The sequence below is a fragment of the Lycium ferocissimum genome, chromosome 2 (genome assembly GCF_029784015.1).
Source record: "Lycium ferocissimum isolate CSIRO_LF1 chromosome 2, AGI_CSIRO_Lferr_CH_V1, whole genome shotgun sequence".
In the NCBI taxonomy this organism is placed as follows: domain Eukaryota; kingdom Viridiplantae; phylum Streptophyta; class Magnoliopsida; order Solanales; family Solanaceae; genus Lycium; species Lycium ferocissimum.
In genome coordinates, this window is record NC_081343.1 from 61377081 (window position 1) to 61399955 (window position 22875).

At 34.8% G+C, this 22875-nt stretch overlaps 2 protein-coding genes and 1 long non-coding RNA gene across 3 annotated transcripts; 1 reads left to right on the top strand and 2 right to left on the bottom strand.

The window, feature by feature from the left end:
- Positions 1–1744: 1744 nt before the first annotated feature.
- Positions 1745–5227, top strand: LOC132046557 (AP-3 complex subunit sigma-like). Its single transcript, XM_059437216.1, has 7 exons — positions 1745–1869; positions 1974–2016; positions 2242–2306; positions 3002–3098; positions 3905–3975; positions 4484–4575; positions 4733–5227. Exons 1-7 carry the CDS (start codon positions 1801–1803, stop codon positions 4797–4799), a joined length of 504 nt encoding a protein of 167 aa, XP_059293199.1. The 5' UTR covers positions 1745–1800; the 3' UTR covers positions 4800–5227.
- A 1004-nt stretch (positions 5228–6231) lies between these two features.
- Positions 6232–8117, bottom strand: LOC132048281 (uncharacterized). Its single transcript, XR_009412938.1, has 3 exons — positions 8095–8117; positions 6706–7911; positions 6232–6612 (listed from the first exon to the last, which is right to left on the bottom strand). It is a non-coding gene; the product is annotated as an uncharacterized LOC132048281 (long non-coding RNA).
- Positions 8118–9686: 1569 nt separating this feature from the next.
- On the bottom strand, positions 9687–21033 carry LOC132046558 (uncharacterized). The gene is made up of 16 exons (XM_059437217.1): positions 20559–21033; positions 19954–20115; positions 19067–19246; positions 18876–18933; positions 18015–18065; positions 17287–17369; positions 16296–16383; positions 15566–15607; positions 15401–15475; positions 15215–15283; positions 14257–14372; positions 13013–13125; positions 11575–11654; positions 11253–11373; positions 10166–10232; positions 9687–10072 (listed from the first exon to the last, which is right to left on the bottom strand). The coding sequence occupies exons 1-16, from the start codon at positions 20879–20881 to the stop codon at positions 9943–9945; spliced, it is 1758 nt and encodes a 585-aa protein (XP_059293200.1). The 5' UTR covers positions 20882–21033; the 3' UTR covers positions 9687–9942.
- Positions 21034–22875: the final 1842 nt, after the last annotated feature.

Consider the following 22875-nt stretch of genomic DNA (forward strand, 5'->3'; position numbering starts at 1 on the left):
GGGGTGGGCAATTTGCAGGATTGGCCTTCCCTGGGGTGGTCCTTAATTTTTATCCCTTAAATTGGTGGTCCTTAATTTTTGGCAGAATTTGCAAAGGCAGTGGCCAAAAAATAAGAACCACCAATTTAAGGGACAAAAATTAAAGACCACCATCGGGATCTTTTTATTTCTCATGCAAAAGGTATAATTTTTTTATTAGTGAAATATTTATTTTAAAATATTATATTATTATTCTTATTTTTTATTTTAATTTTTTTTAATTATAAGTCTTATATGAGATATAATATATTCTTAATTTATTTCATGTTAAGATATAGATATTTCAACTTGTTATATTAATATCTAGCCCTATATATAAAACTCAAGCCCTAAAAGTAATTTTAACTAAAGAAATATAATTTTATATTAGTACAATTTTTAAACAATCATATACTCCATCGTAGTCCCACAAGCTTATGAAAGCAAAATTTTTATTTTCCTTTAATATTTTAATTCCATTTTGATGAAATTATTTAATTCAAATCAAATTTAAACTACATTATAACTTATGTATCCTAATTTAGTTATTTAGTTTTAAATAAATAATCTATACATAATTAATTTTTTTTAAGACAAAAACATAATTTAATAACACGTCATGCCAAGCTCCTCTTTAATCGTGATTGTGGTTCAATACGGATATGGAATAAAATCTTTGGAGGAAAGCGCCCCCCCGAATAAAGCGCGATGTTTTATTAGATTAATCGAGCTCAAAGCGATATCGAGCACCAATCGTAAAATCAAAGTACGTGAAAAACGACAGAGGTTCGATACTAAAAAGAGACTTTAAAAAACAAAAACAAAAAAAATCGATTTAAGTAAATAAGATTAGACCTAAAAGTAATTAATTAAAAAGTTTTAAAAAAATTTGAAAATTATGCGACTACAAAAGTCCTGCGTTCGATAGCTTTTAAAAAGAGACTTTAAAACAACAAAACAAAAATTAAATAAATAAAATTAGGACAAATTAATTAAAAGTTTTTAAAAACTTGGGAAATTATTGTGAGGACTACAAAAGTCCTCACATTTGCTCTTATATATAATAGTAATATCTAGCCCTATATATAAAACTCAAGCCCTAAAGTAACTCAAATTCAACTTTTTATATTTTAATTTTTAAATTTATCTATAGATTTAAAAATAAATCTTTTAATTCAAATTCATTTAGATTACGTGCTAGTTTATTATTTTTTGCCGCTTTTTAAACGGGTCATATTTGATTGAGTACAAAATATAAATTTAGTTAAAAGAGCTTGATGAGTTAAATATGTCTATTATTATTTTTTTTTTTAAAACAAATTTTTGAATAATAAATTTTGCCTAAAATGAATAGAAAATTTCCTAGCTTTCGAGACGTTTAGGTACTTTTTTTAGTGAAAAAAAATTCAGAGATTCGAGGTGAGTTTTATTATCCTAAAAATAAATAAAAATAAGTATTTAAATTTGATTTAAAATTTTAAACAAAGAAGGTGACCATTCAAGGAATTAACTCTATAAAATACTCGTCTCTATTCGTCTATAATATATAGATTCAAACTCTTATATTTAGTTACATTACAACTATTCAGGAAAAATATGTACACAATTCTATCAACTCAAGGTGAAATGTGTTTAATTAGATACTACAAGTAGTAAAATAAAATTTAAGAATAATAAAGGACCAAATTTATAATATTTTACAAATTACAATCAATGATCGAGAAAGAGAGAGACAGAGAGTAGCATTGACAGTTGTTGTTGTGAGATTTAGAGGAAGAAAGAATGATAAAGGCGGTAATGGTTATTAACACCCTCGGCAAGCCTCGTCTTTCCAAATTCTACGAATTCCAGGTTGGCCCCTCATAATTATCTTTGATTCAATCCTGTTTATTAGTATTTTTGCTGAGTTTGATTTCAATAAAAACTTTGAATTTTGTTGTTGGGGTTGGAATTAGCCAGTGGAGAAGCAACAGGAGCTCATACGCCATGTCTACGCAGGTAAATACACAATTCGATGGGTTGAGTTCTCGTATGGTCACTCAACTAATGGTTACCTTTCTTTTTCATTTCAATTTCCTTCAACAAAGAAAGTGACTTTCTGAGACTATTAGTTGAATGACCATATGAGGAAATCAACTCCAATTTGATTGAACTGAGGTTTCGTTTTGTTGGATGTTGGATGAGTTTTTCTTTCTTTCTTTCTTTTTGGATTTCATCTTTCAGTCTTAAGCAACAGGCCTGACAATGTCAGCAATTTTATTCGGAGCTTAGGTTCAATTTTCGGCCCGGTAAATTACTTGATTGTCTCCTTGTTTATTCTTTCGGTCCTGGCAGCAATTTTTTGCTTAGTAATTCTTCCATCATTTACTATGTGGATTATGGAAGCATCCTTCTGTAACTCTATATAATGCTTGTGCTGGCTTTGCTAGCTATGTGAGGAAATTATGTATATAGATTATAAATATTCCACAATCTACCATTAGAAAATAGTACATAACTCTATCATCTTAGCTCTTAAGGATTTTCCCTATACATATAATGACACGTTATCTAAGATAGAATGCTTTGATGCTGTGTAAATTCTTGAAATGATAGACATGAAACTATAGAAACTTGATACATGAAACTATAGAAACTTCATTTCTCTACCCTTGCCTTTTTGGAGAGGGAAACTTATTTTTCATTAGTTTTATGTTATTTATCCTCTCCCATCAAGTGGGAAGTTACATACATGCAGAAAACTTACTTTCCAACTGAAATAGTGGATTTTAGATAATTAATATTGATTAAACCTAGGTAAATGATGGGCCAAAATAGGACAAGTGCAGTTCCATCGATACTAGTATCACTTAGGCAACAACTTAATGCTAGACTGCTTTAAATTGTTGCGCTCTCCTTTTTTGTGATATACAAATTATATCATTTTATACTCGCAAGTATAAAGAGCAAATTATTATAATAGCCGTTGTTATATCTTTTCCAGGATACAAGGCTCGTGTATAAGCACTATGCTACCTTATATTTCGTGTTTCTATTTGATAACTCTGAGAATGAGTTGGCCATGCTCGACCTAATACAAGGTATTTGTTTCCTTTATTTACCTTGTTTAGTTGCAGGGGAAACACGTTTTGAGTTCATTTTTAAGTTAGCCCCCCCTAACTATGTTGTCAAGAATTCTATGTATGGCAACTTTTAATGATTGGAAATAGGAAGAGAAGGATGGAACTTAAGGTGGAAAACCAAGACAACAACTCGAAATAAGGGATGTGCAATAATATAGTTCAATAGAGCTTTTTTTTTGGTTCTTGGAAGAAATAATTGTCTCCAAGCAATGGGGAGAAAGATAATGGACACTCACTCATATTAAAACTTAAAAAGTACCAAGCTTCTGGACATCAGTTTCGGTGTGGTCTGCTTATTATTAACACTTGCAATGATATTGCACAATTTGTTGACATTGCATGAGACAAAAGCAAATGAATCTCGATTTTCTGGGATGGGCTTAATTCATAAATGAGTGGATAATTGCTTCTTCACAGTTTCTGTTTACTTTTTAAATAAGTTCAGGGAAGAACGATTTCACCACATGATATATTGTTACAAGTGTATTCTCTCCATGTATGTCCTGCATGTCATAATCTGTTCTTTATAAAGATGTTGCTCAGTATTCCTCCATGATCATTTACCGTCTTCATGTAGCGAAGTGTCAACAGAATGGCTTCCTCTTGATCATCTTCCGCTATAGTTTTCTCCACTTGTGAGATGCTACTTATGTGTTCATAGAACCTTGTGTCATGTCTAGTGGTAGCTGCTGATATTTGAGTGGCATTACTTCAATGTTTGTTCATATGAGCTCTTGTTGATGATGTTGTTCTCTTTATATCAGTTTTTGTGGAAACACTTGACAAATGCTTCAGAAGTGTATGCGAGCTTGATGTAGTATTCAATTATAGCAAGGTAAAGTATTGCACTAACCTATTTATTGTATTTATATACTTATCTTTGAAACTTAAATATTCGTATCTAGAAAACCAATTTGGATATATTGGTGGAGTATATCTCTCTTTTTTATAATGCATTGGTGGAATATCATTAATAAGTCTCAGAACCTTTTTATCTTTTCCGATTAGTTGCAAAACTCTCATACTCCCTTGACAACAAACTCTGATCATTACAATGCATGAGATGTTTAGATGGACTCCTGTTTTCCAGACCACCACTTTTCCCAAAATTGGGCACCATTGTGGCTTTTAACTGTTATAACGTATAACTAAAATGTGGTCACTTCTTTAACATACGTAATAGTTCTAGACTCTAGTAATAAAAGCTTGTGCACATTCACAGTTTAACAGCAAGCTTCATCCTATGCAATACATTTCAAGTGCTATTTCTCTAGCCTTTTTGGGGGTATGAGTCAGTATTAGTCTGCCTATTTTGTGTCTAATGGACGGATTGACTTCTGCAGATGCACACCATTCTAGATGAAATAATTTTAGGCGGTCAAGTGCTAGAAACAGATTCTGTTGAAGTTATGAGAGCAGTTGAAGAGATTACAAAGTTTGTTTCTCTCTCTCTCTCTCTGTCGTGGACACACAAGCACACATGAATGAGACACCTGTGTATCACTTCACTGCACTTGCATTGTCATATATTTCTTTTTCCAATTCCAGCTTTATGTAAGTTGTTTTAGAGAATAATTCCTACTTAATTGCAGATTAGAGTCAACCACAAGTGCTAGCACATTGATCAACAAATCTATTCCATCTTGGTGGGCTAGATAGCACATAGTTCGCTCTGTACATTACCAAATCTGATTGTGTTGGAAATGAACTCTGTTGAATATGGCAGCAGCAACAACAAAAACAACATACCCATGTAATCACACAAGTGGGGTCTGGGGAGGGTGGGGTGTACAGAAACCTTACCTACCTTGTGAGGGTAGAGAGGTTGTTTCCAATAGAGCCTTGGCTCAAGTAAAGCATATCACTCTGTTGAATATGGCGTTTATACTTTTTCATTGTGGCATGTTAACTGACTTCTCAATTCGTAGTCATAGCTGGATACACCTTTATCTGTGTTATAGGATTTTCTTTATAGGGTCCTTTGCTGTTAGTTATACCGAGTATTAAAACAACTACCATGCAAAAGCCAAGCTGAAATTCAGTTTAAGTACAATATTCTAATACAATACCTACCTTGTATGTTGAAACTTGATTAGCTATTGTAAGCAATTCTTTTACTGAAGTAAGGGAATAGCTATTTCTGCTCTCAAGAACGCTTTTGCACACCTTATAATAGTAGGACTATTGGTTTAAGTTTACAGTGTTATCCTTCTTTTTTTCTTGTGGATAATATAATGGTGGTGTTTAGGTTAGTTTATGCACGCCTTGACTAATCCACCTGGTACGTGCTATTAGATGAGAAGAAATCATGTCATTTTTTTTTATGTTGGGATTTGAATCGTGGTCTTCATTGCTAATTTGCCAAGTTACTAATGTTTGTGCGAAAAATGAAGCTGTTCAAAACAAAGAAAGACGCAGAAAGTGCACCATTGCTCTCAACATTTGTCGTGCCCTTCAACTATTTTCCTTTTCCCGGCTTACTCTTCTTTACATTGAGGGGTACTCATTCTGAAGATTCTTCAATCGAAGAGATTTACACTAGTGATCCGTCAAACCGACTTCAATTTGCAATAGACATTATTTGCAATATAACGAGGTGAACCTCTATTGGCTAAAACACTTAACGTTTTTTAGACTAGATATCATTATTACTAGTCTCATGAAAAATTGGCAAGAAAACTAACGTGTGCCATTGGGTTCTTCATTTAAAAAAGCCAGATTAACTAATGCTTGCAAAGTTTGAGGGAGGGCCGATCAAACTTATTTCAGGATATAGAAGGACGAAGTTGAAAGATCTAGGGAAGAGGAGCAGCATGCTGATTATACATGGGAAAAATTGTACCTTTTGATTTAAACTTAATGGATAAGAGATCTAGGAAGGGAAATAGCCCTTCCCCCGAACTAGGGATAATTTTAGTGATGAAATTAAATCAAAAGCAAAGAAAATAATGATAGTGATAACCCTTGTAGGAAATGTGAATTTCACGCCATAATTTGCTGATCTTGCTGTGAACAAAACTATTTCTTTGACTTCGTGTAGTAATTACCCACCATGAAATATGTTGGAAGCAAATAAGCTCGGAGAATGAACTAACAGGAAGATATCTTCTCTCTTTAAAGAACAAAGGTTATTTGTGAGAACATGAACATATTGAGCAAATATGGTTAAACACTGAAAGCATCTCGATTTGTAATTCCTATTTGGTTCATGACACAAGGAAATTCGAAGCAATCAAGGTATCAGCAAATATCTGAAGGACAATAGGATGCCCACACTGCCACACAGTTCACTTTTGGCTTGAGAGTTGGCTCCATAAAAGTTCTTCTTGCCGGAGAGTAGGTTCATGATTTCTTGAAGTCCTCAATGACAACGTGCGCAGCATTTCGTCCTGGGGCGCCCATTACTCCACCACCGGGATGTGCCCCGCTGCCACACAAGTATAGCCCTTCAACTGGAGTCCGATAATTTGACCTGCATTTCAATGTTCAGACAATAGCAAAAATCATCATTTTATTGACTTGAGTCCTTCAAGTACTAATGTCAAAAGCTGTTCAAAACCATTACCATCCTTTTACTGGCCGCATTAGAAACAAAGAATCTAATCCCATGGATCCATGGAATATATTGCCTCCTGTCAAGATACAACACAACACATCAGCATTTGCCGTATCAGTTTGCAGGGACTATAAGCATGCTCCAGCCTATAGTCATTCGTTCTCATGATGAATCCACAAAATTTCTTAAACTACTCAGTTACACCAAACATCAGGTTCATATTATCTTCCTAGATCTTGTAGCATGCTGATACTTATAACCTACAGCAGATGAAACACTGATGCTTCAACAAGAAACACATCAGATAAGTTGATCACAAAACGTTAGTTTACAGGAAGATTAAGCTATGAACATGGTTGAAACCCGACGTGGTGGACATACTCTTTAGTACAGTTGTGCAACCCTTCAATAAAAGTTCGCCAATATTGTGGCAACCTAAGGACAACTTATTCGTGGAGATTTTCTATTCTGGGTGTGCAGTGTAATTCAGTAAACAGATTGGACTCACATCCAAACCCATTTAAGGCTCCGTAGCACCGAAACTCATTATTAGTACACACTAAACACTTTTGATGTGAAAGGAGAATTACTCAATGAAGTGCCATTACAATGTTATACATATATTAGGTCATTCGAACTTCACGTATCGCTGAATATTCAGAATGCTCAACAATTAGCCACTTAATAAGAAACTTCTAATAGTCTATTCTTTTAGATTGGAATGGCTAAGAATGTTTCATTTATCCAACTGAGCATTTTTAGTGCTCAACAAAATAAATGGTACAATCTTGACAAGCTTACAACTTTTAGCATAGAATGTTATACTCGATGGTACAATCAGCAAGTTAAACGAACATATTTGGAACAACTAACAAATTTCCAAGCTATGACACGAGGATAAATTGAATTTGCATATGATTCAGACAACGTATATTTAGTACTCTAAGAACTGAAATCGCCTTTCATCTTTCATTGACACGTCTATCTTTATATTTATCAAACAGCCACTAATAAAGGACATCACATATAGCTGTGGTTCTTTCTTCAGGAAGGAGTAAAAAAGGTACAACTGATCAAGAGGATAGCAGTGGCGCACCTGTCAACAATTTCTCTTTCAAGGTCTGGAGGAGTCAACATATCATACCCAATAATTGATGAGCTGAATCCAGGAGCATATTCATCTATCATGCTAAAGCATCTCTGGGCGAATGATTCCTACAGCAATAAAGTTTTATAATCACAAACATGAAATGTGATGCATAAAGATGCAATCGGGTTGGATCCAGAAGTTCGAGAACAATTATAAGTGAGAACTCCTACTCCGCCAGGAAAAAGGAAAAGAAATAGATGACTTGAAAAAAGTGGGTGAAAGAATGTAACTCTTCAGAGATACTTAACTCTATACACAGGATTCTCCAAGAATGTAGAAGAGTTAATATAACTGTAATGGAAAAATATACTAATAATATATGTATGTCATATTCCAAGTCATCCGATTACTAATTTTAGAAAACCAACATAAGTTTTAGTCAAATACTTCAAGGAATTTAAAAGAAAATGTTCTAGGTGCATATTGCGCAAAAAATACAAAGCATATAGTGTGTGCAAGTACACAGGGGACAAATATCTCAAGGTGTAAAGCGTGCTCGAAATGCTCCACCTATTGAGGAGTTAACCCTATTTGACTTTAGCATCCCGGAACATTCAGGGGTTAAGAGCTTGCATAACTTCTAGACCAGTCTCAACTTTGCTTTTTAAAATGTTGATATCCACAATTTAGAATTCAAAACTGTTGAAGAATGAAAAAAGTCATCTTCGGTGGTTAATGAGATGGGTGAGGTCCTTTATATGATTGACAATCCTCCCCTCATGGAGGCCCATATCCATTTTTACAAAAACTGTAATGAAAACTTAATACCACCGTAGAAATTCATAAAACAGTTTATTGTCAAACAGATAATTGCATAAGAGGGGGAAAAAGAGCACCAAAGACAGGGAAAGCCAACTTTCATATTAAGAAATATGAAAAAGTATTTACGCAGCTGAGTCATTTATGAATTAGAGATAATTTTTTTTTTATGATAAATATTAGTACTAGTTAATTTTTGATAAATGCTGTAATTAACCTCATACAATGGCGTGATAATGAAAATATTTTGTCACTGTTTGTCTCTGTCTATATACACATATTTTAAATCCATTAATAATAGGAGTTCAAAAAAGTTTGGGTTTAGACTTGAGAATTGAGATTAAAATTTAGACTCTTAAGCATGTGGTTTTAAGTCTTAACCAGTTCTGTTCAAAACAAAGAAAGACGCAGAAAGTGCACCATTGCTCTCAACATTTGTCGTGCCCTTCAACTATTTTCCTTTTCCCGGCTTACAGTATTCTTTACATTGAGGGGTACTCATTCTGAAGATTCTTCAATCGAAGAGATTTACACTAGTGATCCGTCAAACCGACTTCAATTTGCAATAGACATTATTTGCAATATAACGAGGTGAACCTCTATTGGCTAAAACACTAACGTTTTTTAGACTAGATATTATTATTACTAGTCTCATGAAAAATTGGCAAGAAAACTAACGTGTGCCATTGGGTTCTTCATTTAAAAAAGCCAGATTAACTAATGCTTGCAAAGTTTGAGGGAGCGCCAATCAAACTTATTTCAGGATATAGAACGACGAGGTTGAAAGATCTAGGGAAGAGGAGCAGCATGCTGATTATACAAGGGAAAAATTGTACCTTTTGATTTAAACTTAATAGATAAGAGATCTAGGAAGGGAAATAGCCCTTCCCCTGAACTAGGGATAATTTTAGTGATGAAATTAAATCAAAAGCAAAAGAAAATAATGATAGTGATAACCCTTGTAGGAAATGTGAATTTCACGCCATAATTTGCTGATCTTGCTGTGAACAAAACTATTTCTTTGACTTCGTGTAGTAATTACCCACCATGAAATATGTTGGAAGCAAATAAGCTCGGAGAATGAACTAACAGGAAGATATCTTCTCTCTTTAAAGAACAAAGGTTATTTGTGAGAACATGAACATATTGAGCAAATATGGTTAAACACTGAAAGCATCTCGATTTGTAATTCCTATTTGGTTCATAACACAAGGAAATTCGAAGCAATCAAGGTATCAGCAAATATCTAAAGGACAATCGTAAGCCCACACTGCCACACAGTTCACTTTTAGCTTGAGAGTTGGCTCCATAAAAGTTCTTCTTGCCGGAGAGTAGGTTCATGATTTCTTGAAGTCCTCAATGACAACGTGCGCAGCATTTCGTCCTGGGGCGCCCATTACTCCACCACCGGGATGTGCCCCGCTGCCACACAAGTATAGCCCTTCAACTGGAGTCCGATAATTTGACCTGCATTTCAATGTTCAGACAATAGCAAAAATCATCATTTTATTGACTTGAGTCCTTCAAGTACTAATGTCAAAAGCTGTTCAAAACCATTACCATCCTTTTACTGGCCGCATTAGAAACAAAGAATCTAATCCCATGGATCCATGGAATATATTGCCTCCTGTCAAGATACAACACAACACATCAGCATTTGCCGTATCAGTTTGCAGGGACTATAAGCATGCTCCAGCCTATAGTCATTCGTTCTCATGATGAATCCACAAAAATTTCTTAAACTACCCAGTTACACCAAACATCAGGTTCATATTATCTTCCTAGATCTTGTAGCATGCTGATACTTATAACCTACAGCAGATGAAACACTGATGCTTCAACAAGAAACACATCAGATAAGTTGATCACAAAACGTTAGTTTACAGGAAGATTAAGCTATGAACATGGTTGAAACCCGACGTGGTGGATATACTCTTTAGTACAGTTGTGCAACCCTTCAATAAAAGTTCGCCAATATTGTGGCAACCTAAGGACAACTTATTCGTGGAGATTTTCTATTCTAGGTGTGCAGTGTAATTCAGTAAACAGATTGGACTCACATCCAAACCCATTTAAGGCTCTGTAGCACCGAAGTTCATTATTAGTACACACTAAACACTTTTGATGTGAAAGGAGAATTACTCAATGAAGTGCCATTACAATGTTATACATATATTAGGTCATTCGAACTTCACGTATCGCTGTATATTCAGAACGCTCAACAATTAGCCACTTAATAAGAAACTTCTAATAGTTTATTCTTTTAGATTGGAATGGCTAAGAATGTTTCATTTATCCAACTGAGCATTTTTAGTGCTCAACAAAATAAATGGTACAATCTTGACAAGCTTACAACTTTTAGCATAGAATGTTATACTCGATGGTACAATCAGCAAGTTAAACGAACATATTTGGAACAACTAACAAATTTCCAAGCTATGACACGAGGATAATTGAATTTGCATATGATTCAGACAACGTATATTTAGTAATCTAAGAACTGAAATCGCCTTTCATCTTTCATTGACACGTCTATCTTTATATTTATCAAACAGCCACTAATAAAGGACATCACATATAGCTGTGGTTCTTTCTTCAGGAAGGAGTAAAAAAGGTACAACTGATCAAGAGGATAGCAGTGGCGCACCTGTCAACCCAATTTCTCTTTCAAGGTCTGGAGGAGTCAACATATCATACCCAATAATTGATGAGCTGAATCCAGGAGCATATTCATCTATCATGCTAAAGCATCTCTGGGCGAATGATTCCTACAGCAATAAAGTTTTATAATCACAAACATGAAATGTGATGCATAAAGATGCAATCAGGTTGGATCCAGAAGTTCGAGAACAATTGTGAATGGTTTCACCATTATATGTGAGAACTCCTACTCCGCCAGGAAAAAGGAAAAGAAATAGATGACTTGAAAAAAGTGGGTGAAAGAATGTAACTCTTCAGAGATACTTAACTCTATACACAGGATTCTCCCAGCTGCCATCAGAGGGTTTATAAGGTGTGTACTGGATGAATAAACCAATCACATGCTTTCCTAGGTAAAACAACGAATGAATTTCTGTAAGTTCCAGTATTGATTAAAAACCACAAGGATATAAGAGAAACGAGACCTGTCTTATTCTATTGAATGAGACTATCATAATACTAAAGTTTTACTCCATCAAACCGTGTTAGCTCATTTCCCTGCAAAAGCTTGTGCACATTGGTCCAAATTACCGTTGTTCTAAACATAAGACTATATCTTTGTCAACTTAGCTAAAGTCATCATCATAGAGAAGTTTTTAAAATTTCTTTTTGTAACTCCACATTCTTTATAAATATTTCTGTCTTAATCTCACTTGTTTCATGCTGAATTGGTTTTAGAGTTCTTATATAGGATTAATCTGAGATGACACAAATAATAATTTTGATACTTGGATCTCTTCCAGACGAATGAAAAAAATGGACAAGAAAAGGAAAATCAACTTGTTATTAATTCAACAGGGTAATTGAAGGGTTTCTAAAACCATAAGGAAATTCTTTAGGCTATTTCCACAAAGGGAGGTACATTGCAAATGTAAAACCCAGTAGGGTAAATTGCAATAAACCCTACTACAAACCTTGTTGAGAATATAGGAAAGAAGCAAAGTATATAAACATAGCAACTGAATTACAAGAACCTATGGTGAGGCTGCAAACCCCACCATCTTTTTGAGTTCAATATTTTAAAAGATAAAAGTTAAAATATGTTTAAGTATGAAAAATATATTGAAGATAGTTAAGAATTTTATTAAATTCAAGAGGTGAAGAATGTAGAAGAGTTAATATAACTGTAATGGAAAAATATACTAATAATATATGTATGTCATATTCCAAGTCATCCGATTACTAATTTTAGAAAACCAACATAAGTTTTAGTCAAATACTTCAAGGAATTTAAAAGAAAATGTTCTAGGTGCATATTGCGCAAAAAATACAAAGCATATAGTGTGCAAGTACACAGGGGACAAATATCTCAAGGTGTAAAGCGTGCTCGGGGAAATGCTCCACCTATTGAGGAGTTAACCCTATTTGACTTTAGCATCCCGGGAACATTCAGGGGTTAAGAGCTTGCATAACTTCTAGACCAGTCTCAACTTTGCTTTTTAAAATGTTGATATCCACAATTTAGAATTCAAAACTGTTGAAGAATGAAAAAAGTCCCTCATCGGTGGTTAATGAGATGGGTGGTCTCTTTATATGGACTTGGACAATCCTCCCCTCATAAGCTAGCTTTTGGGGTTGAGTTAGGCCCATGATCCATTTCTTTACAAAAACTGTTAATGAAAACTTAATACCACCGTAGAAATTCATAAAACAGTTTATTGTCAAACAGATAATTGCATAAACACATTAGGAAGCAAACTTGAGTACCAGATGGAGAGATTGTCTTGTCAAAGACAGTAGGAATTGTCATCTCAATTATGGGCCGTCGAGATGGTAAGCCATTTTCAGCATCCTGAGCAGCACTGTGCATCTCTTCCATACTAAAAGCACCAAAATTATACAATTATCTTTGGATTAAAATCACAATAGAAATAACAATTTTATAAAATACAGGAATGGCAAGAATGATGATATCTATAATAATCTGATCAATGTCCGCGACGGAAAGACGGATTGTGGGCGAACCTTCTGGTTATGTGTTTAAAAACTCAAAGATCAACAATATCAGATTTAACCGATTTTTTTTTTACCCTCCCTAGGAGCTCCCCACGTTGCTCCTTTGACGACTCGAACCCACAACCTCATGGTTGGAGGTGGAGGGTACTTACCACTTGAGCAACCCTCTGTTGTCGATTTATCTGATTGGGATAAGATATTTTTCCCCTATTGGACATGGCAGTAAGCTTTTAGCTTTTGCTCATCTAATAAACAACAACACTAAACAACTGAACTGATGTTCCTAGTCTTAGTTAGCTCATCCATAACTAGGGTAAGCAAGTAGGGACTCAATGTCAATCTCTAAGTGTCGGCCAACACTTATGGGAAACCTTTTTGTACCTCCTACTACTATATAGCTTCGTCATACATATCCTTTGTGTCACTTACATATTTAAATGTGAATTTCTTTCTTCTCCAACACCCACCAACAAACTTTTCTTAACATGCTATCTAAGGCGTTTCGGCATGATTTAATACCATGATGAAAATAAACCAGAGAAACAAGAACAATTTTTTCCAAGGTGAGCACAATGTATCTTTAGCCCTTCTGTATCATAAGACTGTCACATGAGCTGGTTGGGTCATACAAGTTAACTATATAGATTTGAGCTAAACAAGATGCACAATCAATCAATCAAGCCTTAATCCTAAACTATTTGGGTTGGCTTTATCAATCTTCTATATCCATTCCACTCAATTCTGGCATTTCCTATTCACCAGTACGCAACTTGTGTTTAAGACAAAAAGATCTACCCACATAGGATAAATGAATTCTTTGTGTATCCTTATCATGTCATGCCAAACATATTTTCAGATACATTGTGTTCATGGGTTTATGAAAGGATAGGGGACTAACTCATATCCTTGTTTATGCTACTTCGGTTACATAGATGAATCAACTCATGCAGTTCAAAAGAAAATTAAATCTGAAATGGATAGCTCTAAGTGAATACCTCTCTGCCCCTATGTGAATGGTACCACTATGCTGTGGACCAGCATCTGGATGACCTAAATTGCAGCATTGGAACTGTGGCAATCTGTCAACGGCCAAATTGATCTTCGTAGTAGCCTGTTTCAGTAAACAATGATCCCTTAAACTTTCAGGTACAAAAGATTAACAACCAAACATGAAATGGTTAGCCTGAATTGCAGCACCGAAAATTGTGGTAATCTGTTGATGGCCAATTTGATTTTTAGTAGTATTCTGTTCCAGAAGTCAATGATCCCTAAAATTTCAGGTACCAAATACTAACAACCAAACCTATCCAACATAAAGACCACAACAGGAGATGAGATTCATCACATAATGTATTGGGCCTAAATCATTAATCAATCATAAACATTTGTAGAGCAAGAGGAATGTTGCAAATGAAATCAACCTAAGCCTTTCACGATTGATCCATTTCTTTGTAACAGGAGTAAAGTGACTTGGACATGAACCTTAAGAGGAATTTGAGTTTTAAGTTATGAACTTCTACAACACGTACATGACCATCAGGCATCTCTCTAAGAATGCTTCGCTTAAGGTCATATCCAACTGGAAAGGTCATATATTCCTGTTATGGCCTAAAAATAAATGCAAAGTCTTAGTTGGTCCCTCGATATCATAAAAGTAAGACTGAAAGCTATGGCGCCGTCCCCTTTATAGTGCAGGCCAAAGCTGAAAGTTTAAGATGTGCCAGTACAAAATGCTGAATTGCTGTAGTAGGACTAACTACTAAAAAGAACAGTTAAGACTGGTCCATGTAGTTTACAAAATATAGGAAACCACAGGTTAATTTCCGAAACAGTTACAAGATTTGTTTGATAAGTAAGGGAATTTAACAAGATAACTGGCATAGGATGAATCAGAACATAACCACTGAATCTTAGAATAATCAATGAATAATAATACTTTATATGCAAACTTACAGAGCGATAATCAGAGCACTTGATAGCATTATGAAAATCATGAGGAAGCACATCATCTGGCACAAGATCCTGAGTTGTGGGAGAAGCATAATAAGAGGACACTGTTAAATAGCATTCCTTTTCTCTGATAATATGCCACTGTTAGCCTAAATTTGTTCAAATAAAAGAAGAGGAGCAAAATTTTACCATGAAAGTTTTGAATGGTGTTGCATTCGATAAAACAACAGAAGAATGCAATAGGGTTCCATCAGCTAGCAACACCTAAAAAATTCAATCCAATTTGCAATATCAAGATCAACTTTGACCTAGAAAAAAGGTAAACTATTGGAAAGACAACTTAGTGAAACTAACCCCATATGCTCTGCCCGTGTTGTCAATCGTCAATTTCGAGACCTGCATTGACAAAAGAAACTTTATCTTCAAAAGAAACAACTTCAAACACAATCAAGGAAAGAGATTATATTGTTTTAAAATTGGTAAAAAATAAAAGAAAATTACAAGCTTGATTAATTAATAATTATGAGTCGTGCTGAGTCTTGGGCTACGTAAAATATGGTAGGTAATCATTCTCTATGCTAATAGATTAAGTATTTGACAACTATAAACAGAACTCCCTAAGATATCTTATAGATTATTCTATAATATGTACCTCATTCAAGTTCATTAAATCTAGACACATGTGATCTAGTTACATATTATCTCAAATATTCAAGATAAATAATCAAGACTACTATTGTCAAATAGTTAATAGATAAGCATCGATTAAAACTTTCTAAGCCTATTTAGAGGATAGAAATTAAAATTTAGGAGAAAGTGACTTTTAAAATCCGAAGAATTATGAACAGAACTAACAGTAAAGTAAAGAGTTGATAGACAAAAGTTTACTGGTATGGATGCACCCATTTAAAGATGAATCAAAGTCACAGCACTGGAAAAAAAAAAAAAAAAAAAAGAGCCTTAGAAAGATATATCTAAAGCCCTAGATGTATGGTAGATACTCAAAAGGAAATAACTCTGAGTGGAAACACTCATTCTCTTTACAGTGGAGAAGCAGTGGACGCATAACGGGGCATAAGCATACTTCGGCATCTGTCAATATGGTTGCACCAGCCTCCTTTGCCGCAGCAGCTATAGCCGATGACACACAGCCCATTCCCCCTTCAACATACCTATATGTAAAAACAGCTGTCAAGCATTTATATACTCACTAAGAGAGGATAACATGATAAAGCACCTAGTTTATTTAAAAACGCCCAAGGGTGTGGCCTAGTGGTCAATGAAGTGGGTTCAAAGACCAAGGTCTCAGGTTCAATTCCCAGAGAAAAAACACTAGGTGATTCTTCCCATATGTTCTAACCTTGGTGGACAGAGTAACCTGACACCTATTGCTGGTGGGAGGTGGCAGGTTTCCCGTGGAATTAGTGGAGATGCACGCAAGCTGGCCCGGACACCATGGTTATTTTTTTGTTTTTTTTAAAAAGGCAATCTTGGATTTGAAACAAAGACAACATCACCTAAAATATTTTGAGTGTGTAAGTTAATATAGCTTTTGAAGGAAGAAGCAAACATGTCCATCTCTCTAAACAGTCAAAACGTATGGAGCGTTAGCTCACATAAAGCCTTCGTCTTGGGGATTAAGGAAGATGGATACGAGGGATACCAGCACAGTGCAGTAAATGGGCATTGCATAAAGGAAAAAGTTTGCTGCTTTTGCTTAAGCTACAATAAGCAGCTAAATTCATTAGATGCAATCATTTGCTAGTAGGCTAAAGCGGAACACTGAAAAGTATGGAAGTTAGTAAAGGATTTCTTTTTGTTTTTGATAGGTTGACAGTAGTAAAGGGTCTTACATTAAATAGATTGAAAACAAAGAAGAGAGCCCTTTTTCCAAGAAGAAAAAGAAATAGAACTCTTTGTTAATTCGATATGTATTTCATTAAATAATTGGAACATTTAAAGCAACTACCCAGAAGCAGAATCCTTCAGATAAATGAAACAAATGATTTTACAAAAACGCAGAAGTATTTAAAAATTTGCAGATCGCTAATCCTGCATCTATCTAGTATACGTACGACCAAATACCACGATCGCCATCAGATTCCCCCATCACGTGATGTAGCAATACATATCCACTTCCAGGTGTATGAACACTTGCCTATGAATTTAGAAATTAGTTAACAGATAAACAAGAAAAAGAGGAAGAGAGGAGTAAGCATGAAGCAGACTGAACTGATAAATAATATTAATCAGAATTTCATGGACTCGGCATTTGGCCATAACACAACAAGGATACACCAAATTGATGAGAATGTGAAGAACGACAAACCCGACGAAGATTAAAGAAATCTATGTTCTTTCCTGCCTGACTAGAGACTCAAAAGAATCTTAATCCTACATGTTCTCAGTAAAAAATTCAGACTGGTCCAAGAGGTACTCAAGCCTGCTACTTCATGCAGATGGAAAAACCGCAGTCAAAGATATGGTGGATACATGAATATAACAGAAAAGAAATTTCTAAATCATGGGCCATGTGAAACGTCAATATTTGCTGCAAAGACGTGACTTTACATAATCCCATAACTGAGCACATCTTTCACTTAATACATCCAATTGTTGTCACTAAGTAGATGGTAATGCAGAATAGCTAAATTTTTACTTTTCAACAATGCCCAATCATATTGGTGGATCCTAGATATACATTATAACTCTTCATAGATGCAAATGATGTACACAACAATTGACTGCTCCTCCATGCATCATTCGACACATTCTAAGAACAACACACACGAGAAAAGCTTACCGTGGTCCCTATCACTGCATCAGTTGCAAGAGTTGCTTTCAGAACATCAGTCTGTGATATTTCAGTCAAACACACAGAATTAGTAAGCTAGTGACACCAGAAGGGAAGACGACTAAGTTGTGAGAGAATTCTTCGAAATGTATATTGAGGAATGTAACAAATTGCTCACTCTTTAGAAGAGCACATTTCATTACAAGAATTAGACAGCATGAAAGCATGTAGCAGCAGCTTCCAGTATATCAACAAGATTAATTACTACATACACCAGAAGAAAGTGATTTCTGTCCATTGAAACTCTTCATTTCAAAGATTTTGTTTATGTCAAATTTGGAGAATTTATTTTGAATTTTTATGAGACATACCATTCATGCTCCTCCTCCCCAGCCCCCCACAACATATTTCACCTGATTGAAGAAGACATTTATAATCGACTGAGCAAAGAATAATTGAATATAGGTGGTAAAGAAGACCAAATAACAAAATATCCTCTTCCACCCCATTAAGGACAGATGGAGCTACTTCTGGTCAAGTGTAAGACAAGTTGTGGCAAAACAAAAGCCAAACTGATAAAGGAAACAATTGAAATTAAAAATCAGGAAAGATAGAAACGAAGAGAAAAATACTATACTACAATGATGACTAGCCTTCAAAATATAGAAGCTTACTAGAACTCACTCATTTTAGGTTTCCAACAGTATCTAAGGACAAAAGAATACTCGATGAAATTAATGATAGAATGCATTGATTGGATCACAATCTTGCACCTTTAGACAACTTTACATATCGAACAGAATTATTTTAATCAGGCTGATAGAGCAAGTAAAAGAAAATTAATAGTAAGAAATAAACAAATGTAACAACCTCAAACCAGTTATTCAAAACCTTCGAAGCTGGGGCGAGTAAAAGGTCCATCAAATCCCTGAAAAGTTCAGCGGAAACAAGTAAACAAAGATGGAATATTACTATTTTGAACTAGATGTTGTCCTAGATTGTCCAACTGATGACATAAGTTTGGCGAAATTATGCAACCAGGACCATCTAGAACATCTTACACTATGTCCTTTTGTCCCAAGTGGAGTGCTCGGCGTAGACAATTAGCCCAAAAGGCTGAATTTTGCAATTTGTGCTTCATACGAGTATTGAGATGTGAAGAACCTTGTAGAGTTTCTGGTGTAGACGAATCCAGAAGTGGGTCCATAAAGTCGCAGAACTTGTCTAGTTGACTCTCGTACCTATAATTAGGTGACACTTGGTAACTCAAAATTTAGAATATGATAATAATAGATAAAATAATGAGCAGGAAGAACTAATATATGAATTCTCGTACAGACTTTAGGGAGCTAAGCGAGCTCAATCGTCAAATTCCTAAATTATCATCTAGTCCCATGCCTGGAAATTTCGTCAAGGAACTAATTTTTTCTGCCCTTTAAGTTATCATGGGAAGCACCCTTGTGTTTTCCTTCTTGAGCAGGTCAATCTTGCTATCCCTTGTTGGCAGGGATATCTTTAGGGGTGAAAGTGTGAAAAACTACGGACACATTAAACTTCATTATAAAAGAACGGTGAACCTAATTCCAATGATTTGGACGCAAGCTACCCCCCATATCCATTTACCAATCACAGTCATAATCCGAGCTTCAACAAAGTATTCTCAATGATGTATATATCATAATTGGTCGTACGTCTATCTATCTCCTCCATCTTATAGTCTAGTTAACACTAGCAGCGTTGCATTTAAATCGCCTTAATAAAATTAAATGCTTTTTCAACTGAATGAATTGCTCATGGTTATTTAACAAGCTAACTCTTAAAAGACACTAGCTCCTCTTTGTCTTTTTTTCTTTTTTCTTTTTCCTGTTAATTGCAGCAAACAAAGTTTCCAGAAGTTATCATTGAAGTTGAAGTAACCGCCTTAATTGAAGTAAAAGAAATACTTAACCTTGAATAAGCATCAGCATCCGATTTAGAAAACTTTGAAATCTGAGAATAGTTGAGCTCCTTGTCAGGACCAAGCAGAAGATAGCGTCCGTCACGACAAGGCGTGAATGATGAAGGACTCCTCTTCAGTAGCTTCAATCCATGTCTCTTCAGCTCCAATTCTCTATTAATCATAAAACATTCCCAATAATTGGGGGAAAAAACCAAGACTAACAAATTATAAAGTGGAAAAAAAAAAAATCAAGACTACCAAATTATAAAGTAATAATGGTCAAAACACACCTGAACTATCTTCTTTTCACGAATTTCACACCCCAACTAGAGTTGTTCTCTTTTCCCACATGAACTATCATCATCTATGTAATGCATCTCAACTATCAGTTGTTCCCTTTTCCTACCCTAAACCAACAACTGATAGTTGAGGCGTGCATATTTCAGGTAGGAAAAAGGAATAACTGATAGTTGAAACTCTTGAAAAATTGCTAGTGCAAGTGTGTATTAATACATAGATGGTGATATCGAGAACAACTGACTGATAGTTGAGGTGTGTGGTTTAACCATTAACTAAATTATAGTAAATGATTGTAAGAATTAGGTGTGACTTACTTAATAACGCAGGGTCTAAGGAGGCTTTGTAGGTAACTGCAACGAGAAAACTTGAAACCAGGAATGATTTCTTCAGTAACAGCAGCACCGCCTATGATGTGGCGCCTCTCGAGAACTGCAACGGAGAGACCGGAACGAGCCAGATATGCGGCTGCTGTAAGGCCGTTGTGTCCACCCCCGATTATCAAAGCATCCCATTTAGTAGACCTGCTGCTGCTGCTACTAAATTTTCGAAATTGTCTCCACATTTTTTTACCTAATCTCTTATTTTCAGGAGAGAAATCTGTTTGAACAGGCAGTAGGGAATCTATTTTGAGCTTCATCGCTGATGCTTTATTGGAGCTGGGAGAAGGCTCGTTTCGCCATTTCCCTCCTTTGTCTTCTTGTTACGTTTTTTTCGCTGTTTCCAAGAGGGAATCAACCTTTATTTTTTATTTGTTTCTCCTCCCATACTTGTATTAAAGTTATAATAATTTGAATTCGCGCTGTAAAGTTTTTTCATTGAGGTTCGAATAGAAAACTTTTACTCCATTAAGAGTAGACAATCATATTCATCCCATAAGAGGGGGAAAAAGAGCACCAAAGACAGGGAAAGCCAACTTTCATATTAAGAAATATGAAAAAGTATTTACGCAGCTGAGTCATTTATGAATTAGAGATAATTTTTTATGATAAATATTAGTACTAGTTAATTTTTGATAAATGCTGTAATTAACCTCATACAATGGCGTGGTAATGAAAATATTTTGTCACTGTTTGTCTCTGTCTATATACACATATTTTAAATCCATTACTAATAGGAGTACAAAAAGTTGGGGTTTAGACTTGAGAATTGAGATTAAAATTTAGACTCTTAATTAGGCATGTGGTTTTAAGTCTTAACCAGTTCTATTTCCTTGAGTACTCGTGATGGAAAAAAAATATAGTTTACTTAATTAAAGATGTAATAGTAACTACTAACGAGTGGAGACTGGAGTAGTGGTGAATAAGTTTACTGACTCAACTCATAATTACTTTTTTGTTTGTTTGTTTCTATTTACGAAGTCGAATTATTGAGAAATTATTTTGCGTAATGAAATATTAGTTCTTTTTTTGGTTGCTCCTTCTGTGTTTGACAAATCCTCCAGGTTAATCAGCTTAGCCGCACAGCCAAGTTTTCCCCTTTTTGGATAAAAATCATTTGGCTAATTCATTTCCACGTTTTATTTGAATACATCACTCGCCAACCTATTGAAGTTTGCTGAGTTAAATATGTTATAAAAGTTAAATTAGTACATTTTCAAAAAATATTAAAGTGGATCTTCTAAATTTCCTAAACTGAAGCATGTAGACTAATCAAACTAGTGTTACCGATTTCGATGGTCTCTATCTAGACTCTAGAACATCGAAAAGTAAATCGTAGGATAGATAATCTACAATTGTTTGATAATTTAAGTTGTTATTTACTCCTCTATTATATAGGACCTACAATGTTTATAATTTATAATGTTTCAAATACAATACATGCAACGTTACAATATGGTAACATTACATACATTCATAAAGATTATGGAAGCTTGATAAAACCGTATATAATTAAGCTTCACAATTGAGAGTTCAATGTTCAGTTCAAAGACGACTATGTCTATCCAATATGGTAGCGTGCCATGAGGGAATATAATATTGTGGTACCAACCCCAATGTTGTCCAATGAATTATGTCGTTAATTAAAATCATGAATATGGTATTCCCCTCCCTCGTTTACTACCTAAGCATGATTTTGTTTTTAAGGACACAAATGACAGATGGGAAATATTTTATTGCACTCAATATCTATGCTAAATTATATTATCAATTTACCGTGGTTACGTGATAAAATGAGATGAAAATATGTAATAGTTAATCATAATAAAACGATAAAAGTCAATGTGCAAATACATGTAATGTTTATTAATTTGGTGTAAATCACGGGCAAGCAACTTCAAAACTATCTTCCTAAATATAATTCTAAATTGACAAATAAAACTTGCAAACTTTTCAAGTAACTGAGAACTGGAATGCTAATAGAACTGATTAAAAGTTGCATGTCCCATGTCCCAAGCTTTACTGTTTCTCCTCTGCTGGCAGCGATTGGACGGTCGCAGAATCTTCCCCACCTTTAAGCCCATTAACTTCCCTTCGAAAATTATCAACCATCTGTTTCAAAGCAACAACAATTTCAAACAAACAACTTCTATTTCAACCATCTGTTTCAAAGCAACAACAATTTCAAACAAACAACTTCTATTTCAACCATCTGTTCCAATATATTTTTGCCCTTTTCCAGAAAAAAAAAAAA